We start from the raw sequence: 6,743 nt of genomic DNA, 5'->3' as shown, positions 1-6,743 counted from the left end.
TTGAAACTTGAGTTACTTTCGGTGAGTTAAAACTTAAATATGATACTAATTTGACACGTGTTTTCGTAAACCATTTATTTCAAACTTCAATTAAACCATTTTTTTTTTCAGAAATCTCTAATACTTCACATTAAATCTTATAATAAACCGATAAATTTGTGTGAAATTCAATTTAAACAATAAATCTATTTATGATTAATATCAAAACAAAAATATTATATTTTAGGTATATTATTTTTAACTTTTTTTTCTTAATGTAAATGAAAAATGATACACTAAATTTGATTTGTTATTATTCACTACATCAAATTTGAAGTAAGGTTTAATGTCAAATTTGGTATTTAACGCATTAAAGATTTTCTTTTTGGATTAACCTGGATATTCAACCCGCTATGCAAGCCGATTAATCCCAAAACGATCGCCCGCTTTACAGATAGCCCGGAGTCATCGCATTTGAACTTCCGTGACCACAATAGAATTTTTATTTCTCCTTGGATTTAAACCCGAAACTTTTTGATACTTTTGACCTTTAAAGTCAAGTTTAAACCAAATAGATACCACCTTTATGGTTAAGACATTAATTTTTTATGTTATTATTATTATTACTGTTTTAAAAAAAAAGAAAAAAGGAAAATAATGTAACACTGTAAAAACCGACAAAGAATACGTACGGAACCCGTCATTTCATTTTTTTTTTTAACCATTTCGAAAAGTATGGTGACCAGTTTTTATACAAATATGAATAATAAGTAACAGTTGTTGTTTTAATTATTGTTTTATTAAACTCATAATCAATTGTTACGTTGCATCTTTCCTATGCACTGCAGTTTGCATTCAAAGGGTGTAAAGTTGACCCATAATTGCCATGATGCTTCCTCCTGTTCCGGTTCCACTGCAATTATTTATATGTTTCTGCCGTATTTTGGGGAAATGAAACAAAAGATAAAGAACCAAAATTTCAGGTGTAAATGTAAAATCCAACTTCAAACCACAAATTTAATTTTCAATTCATATCAAAATCCCGAATTTACATTCTTAATCAACTATCAATCGTCTCCGATGCTTGTCATGGAAACGGATTCACCAAAATCAGATCAAAACGAAATGATCGTTGGACGGATCAACAAATTAGGGCTCAAAAACGGCAGTTACAATGCTGATCATAAATTATCTATGCAATTTTCTCTCTTGAATCCGCAAATATTTAGTTAAGAAATGGAAAGTAGATGACTGTTAGTCTTCGAACCCGGTTTTTTCCCAAATTGCGTTTCGCACCCTGCTCAGATCTCGTCCTTTTAACGTCCTTCCGATTCCTTCGTGAACGGAAAATGACGCCATTCTCGTCCTCGCCAGAAACTCATGCGGCGGAATCCGATCTCCAGAACCGAATCCTCCGCAGTTATAATCATCATCAAAATCATCATCCTCACTGTCTCTCCTCCGATTCTCCGTGTAATTTTCCTTCAGTATCTTAGACCAGTCCGGAACATTGACCGGCAGGGACGACGCCATTCCCCTAACCTCTCCTCGCTTCACCGCCACCGATGAAGACCTCTTCGAGATCCGCGAACTCGGCACCGTCTTACGCAACTCAGGCGACACCGATACGTTCCAGACGTCGGATTCGTCAAGCTCAAACATTGAATCCGATCCGACAGAACCGTTCCTTTCGCCTGATAGGAACCCGTAGTTTGGTCTAGCGAAGTAGCTCTCCGATGCCGCCATAACGATGGATTAAACAAGAACAATTTTCGATCGATCGCTCTCTCAAAAATCTTTTCCGGTGAAGTTCTGATATCGTTGATGAACCGTATGATCGTTTCACCCTGCTTTTTTATAAAGCCTTCAAATGGATAAGGTTTCATTTTCTTTCTTTTGAATTTATTTAAACTACGCTTCTTTTTTACTTTTTTATTAAATACTAAAAAAAAAAAAAAAAAACACATATATCTTTAAAATTTGAATATTTCATTTTACGATCTGTATTTAATTTAATTCAACATAAAATTTAATTATATAAATTATTTTTTCCCACTTGTTTATAATTTATAATTTAAATAGATAATGTATTCGAGTATTAAATGAAGTTAGCGATAATTTCAGCTCTTTTTCCATGTAAATGCATTTGGACTTATCCACTTTCAATATTGGGTGGCGCATTCTCATTGGTAAAGTCTGGGTCCCACTCATAATTTACCTTTTTAAACTTATCCAATTTAACTGTACGTTTCATCCAAACACGTGTCATACTCAGCCAAACTTGAAATTGGTCGATAGGGGTAAAATGGGGATTGCCTTTATGAGTTTTGTCGCGACTCGGGGGTGCGTAGGGGGATCGATCTGGTGTTGCTTCTGGGCCTGGTGCATGGAAAAAATGTGGTCCCCTTTGATTGGATAAAGGAGATGCAGACGCGTGTCAAGTAGCTTATTATGCCATCTGGATGCGTAAGCTAGTGTAGTTATACTCAAGATGGGTTTCCATTGGAGACGCCACGTGAAATGAAAACCATTGGGTCCTCTGTGACAGCTGGCTTCTCTTGGAGCTGTCTCTCAAATACGCCACTGGAAAATTCGTAATCGTACTCTCTTTTTCTTTCTTTTTCTTTTTTTTTGCAAATAAATGGTTGTTTTTTTGTTTTTTAATTAAGTACGATATAAATAAATTTGTTTATGTGAATTAATTTGTATGTATTACTTGAAAAAAATAAACAAATTTATTTGGAATGATTGTTTAGAGATGAAATAAGCAATTTTTTATATAAAAAATGATGGGTTTCGAAAAAAAAATTGATTTTATGTATAAAATTCTCCTTAAAAACTTGTTGAATAAGTCATTTACAATATTATTATTATGTCATTACTAAACAATCATGTATGTTCATATAACTTATACACTAAAGTTGTGAATTTTATTAAACTTATTAAACGGTTAATAAATAAACACTAAGTCAATGAACCAAGTAGTTATATAATTATATTATTTTTAACTAACATGTTTAACATAAAACATAGTTAAAATGATAAGTCATTTTTATATTCTTTTGTCACAAATTAGCATTTCACGTTAATTAATTTGGTTAAAATTGCTCAAAAATAATATATTTGATATGATCAGTCATTGGTAAGAATATAATTGTATGACTAACAATAAAATTATTCAATAACACGTATTAAAAAAATATAAAAAAATAATTAATATATTTGTCTATTGGCATTTTTAATCTCAAATATTCTTTCCTTGAGACTCAAAACACTACACTTAAAAAGGGACGTACCTTTTTTATAAGTTCTTGAACGATCAAATTTTATTTTTATCAATAATATTTAATTTTTTAATTTAAATTCACAAGTTATGGTTATATTGGAAATGTTTTATTATTTACACAAATCGATCTAAATATATTTAGATATTCACATGGATATAAAGGAAATTTGCAAGAGCAACGAGGTATATCCATGGTATATAACGTATTATTGCATATAAGACATGTGTATGTCAAAAAACACGTCCAATCCAAAAATATCCAGATGAAGGTAACCAATTCAGATAACGAGTTCATGTACATTGTCGGGATTACAATTTTAACGCATTCGATCAATGACAAATAATGGCATATATGATATTATCTGGTTACAAGTTAAAAACGTCATTTATCATTGAATTTTTTTTTTCATTGTCTTTGTATATGTCATAATCCTACTAAAAAACAAGCTATTGTATGCAACTTTCGGTGGTAATGTATTGATATAGATATGCATCCCCCCTCGTACTCATGCCTATCCAATCGGATTCAAGACACGTAAGGCATATACATGGGCTAAATCAGGTACAGTTGAAGATAGTTAGATATATGTGCTATCTTGACGGTGATGTAAGAAATTTTCATTTATCCGGGTATTTGCATTTCTAGATGCTTAGTAATGTCTTGGGTAAGTGGACTGCTATTTTGTCCATTTCGATGCTTAAACTGGTGCCAAATGCATTCCCAATTGATGTTGCTTCTCTATACGGTTCTTCTTCAGCATCGTTCATTTAAACGTGTTTTATCAACTCACCACATAAGTCTTTTGTTTTAACTGATAACCAATTAGCCCATGTACTTTACATTTCATTATGTATCACAAAACCAACCCTTGAATTGATTTTCCCTTTGCGTTTCGGCCACATTTTTGTTCCGTTACACTTTACTAGTTTACTTCCATGCCATATCTTGCGATCTGTAACCATTACGTCCCTAATAAGGCTATGCTTTAGTATAAAATCAAAAGGGAAACCATGCACCATGGCCTACTTTACTTAGTCAACAATGGAGAAAAGAATAAGCTCCGACTTCATTTTCTCCTCCATTCATAACTCACAACTTTTATCATATAATATTCTCGAAGATATTTTTTCAAACCCACTAACACCTCTGTGTCGAGTCTATTTCCTTGTAATGCTATATCGTCGAATTCAAATCGCTAATTATGGTAGATCTCATCATTTTCATTTCAAAATTAGATCAAATTTAAATAAAATTAGACCATGTTTCGAACCCAATACTTTTATTTTATGTAAAGCAGAGTACAATTTCATCTCAAATAAAGAAACATACATGTCAATTGATGTATATTAATTAATAACTTTTATACAATTTTTTTTTAATAAATAATCAAATACATGATAAATATTTTGAAATATGAACCTCGAAAATATAAATTTATACCTGAATGATTATAAAAATACTTTGCAAAACATATGGTTAATAAATAATATTATTTGTGAATAATGATGTTGGTGGAATATTTTTTTTGTAACCACCAAATGGAAAATATTAATTATTTAATAACACCATTAATTTAATATTCATCTTGACAACTATGTTTATGCATTAAAATAACTTTCCAAGCTATCAATTCATTGGGTTTTTTGTTATTTTACATAAAAATAATAATAATTAAAAGTTGTATTTGATCTCATTCATTTGGTGGAGACATTATCTTTATTAAGGAAAAAGCAAACACATTACACATAATCACTCTATCTATTATTTAATATAAATCAAATATTTAAACAATTCCTTATATATCTTGTGAATCAAACTTTATATTATTATAATTTATATTGAAGATGACATATAAAATATTATATGATATAATATGATTGTTTATGCTTTTGTTAAAAGAGTTTATAGATACAAAAGCTAAAAGACATACATGACTATTAAATATAATAAAGGTTAAATTGATGATATATATTTTAATTGTTTTTATAAATATATTCAAATTTATTTATTGGGTAGTCATTTTAACAAAAAAAAAAATTAAAAATACTATACGAGAAGTAATATATATAAATATTGTAAGAGGGACGTTAACTATTTTCATTTAAATGGTATTTAACCACCCAATAAGTCAAACATTTAAATTGGATTTAAGATAAGTATTACCTGTTAATACGAGTATTTTTTATATATAAATATTTAAAAGAACTGGGAAACTGATATGAACTGATATAGATCGTTATTTTTTTATTGATATTTAATCAAATTTATTATAGTTTAACGTTGTTTATAATTTGAAAAGTGATTGACAATTATTTTATTTTGAAAGAACTTTAAAAAGTGTGGGAATACAAAGATATGTCGACACCCCAGTAAAAAATCTTGATGGGATTGTGACTTCTAATGGGTCACACTCTATCTTAATATTGGTTTTTGTGTTTCACTTTATAAAATTGAATTATTTATATTATATTATAAAGTATTTTATAAAAAAAAATTTAAAATAAATTTTATGTATTAAATATTATTTATTGATGCATATTATTTAAAATTCAAAATTACAAGTAATTGTAAGTAAATACAATTGATTAAAGCTTTGTGTTTGAATCATATAATTAACCGCAGATAAACATAATTAAACAGAGAATAAACATCTCATTTTAAAAATAAAAAATATACGATATAATTAGAATAATTTATTGAGTTCTAACAAAATACTTAATTATTATTTTTTATAAAAAATTATATCATTAGAGCAAAAAAAATGAATTAGATAAATTACATAAAAAATGAGAAATTTTAAATTGTTGACTTGGTACTAATATCAATATATATTTTTCAAAATTTTATGATATCTTTATATTCATATTTTATTCAAAAATAAAAACATTATTTTTCTCAAAACCACATAAAACCGTATTATAACATCGATTGAGACAAAAAAAAAATTCAAATTGAGATGTATCTCACTGCATTGTATGAATACTTTTTTAGTTATTAATACATATATAAGTACATTTTTAACACAATATTAGACTTTATTTTATATCGAGATATTTGATATGATCTATAATATTAAAAAAAAAAACTAAATAAAAAATCATAATTAAAGCAAAATAAATAATATAATCTAGCTCCATGTTTTTTTTTTAATTTACTTTTATTAAAGGATTTTTTGAATACCATGTTTAATTTCATTTTTAGATTCATTTCAAGTTTAAAGTGAATAAATTCGTTTAGATCATTTAATGTTTTTACATTATTTTAAAAGTTTTTATTTTTATTAATTAATCACCATTTTTTTTAAATATAAATGATTGTGTCAACAATATTCCAATCTAAAGGACGTATCAGTGACAAAAGTTTCAAAACTGTTGGGTGGTGCAAATAATATTTTAAAGATGGATATTTTATGTGTATAAAGTATTTTTATATTTTATTGTTACGTGTTATTAATTTTTAAACATTTTAGAGAGTTTT

The 6,743-nt window shown here is 27.9% G+C and overlaps 1 protein-coding gene across 1 annotated transcript; it reads right to left on the bottom strand.

Annotated features, from left to right (window-relative positions):
• Window positions 1-963: 963 nt before the first annotated feature.
• LOC112523835 lies at window positions 964-1,804 on the bottom strand. The gene has a single exon (XM_025133511.1). The coding sequence runs from the start codon at window positions 1,723-1,725 to the stop codon at window positions 1,234-1,236; it is 492 nt and encodes a 163-aa protein (XP_024989279.1). The 5' UTR covers window positions 1,726-1,804; the 3' UTR covers window positions 964-1,233.
• Window positions 1,805-6,743: the final 4,939 nt, after the last annotated feature.

Source organism: Cynara cardunculus (assembly GCF_001531365.2).
Source record: "Cynara cardunculus var. scolymus isolate 2C chromosome LG 1, CcrdV1, whole genome shotgun sequence".
NCBI lineage: Eukaryota > Viridiplantae > Streptophyta > Magnoliopsida > Asterales > Asteraceae > Cynara > Cynara cardunculus.
The sequence above is the reverse complement of the archived record's forward strand: the minus strand, read 5'-3'. Positions and strand labels throughout refer to the sequence as shown.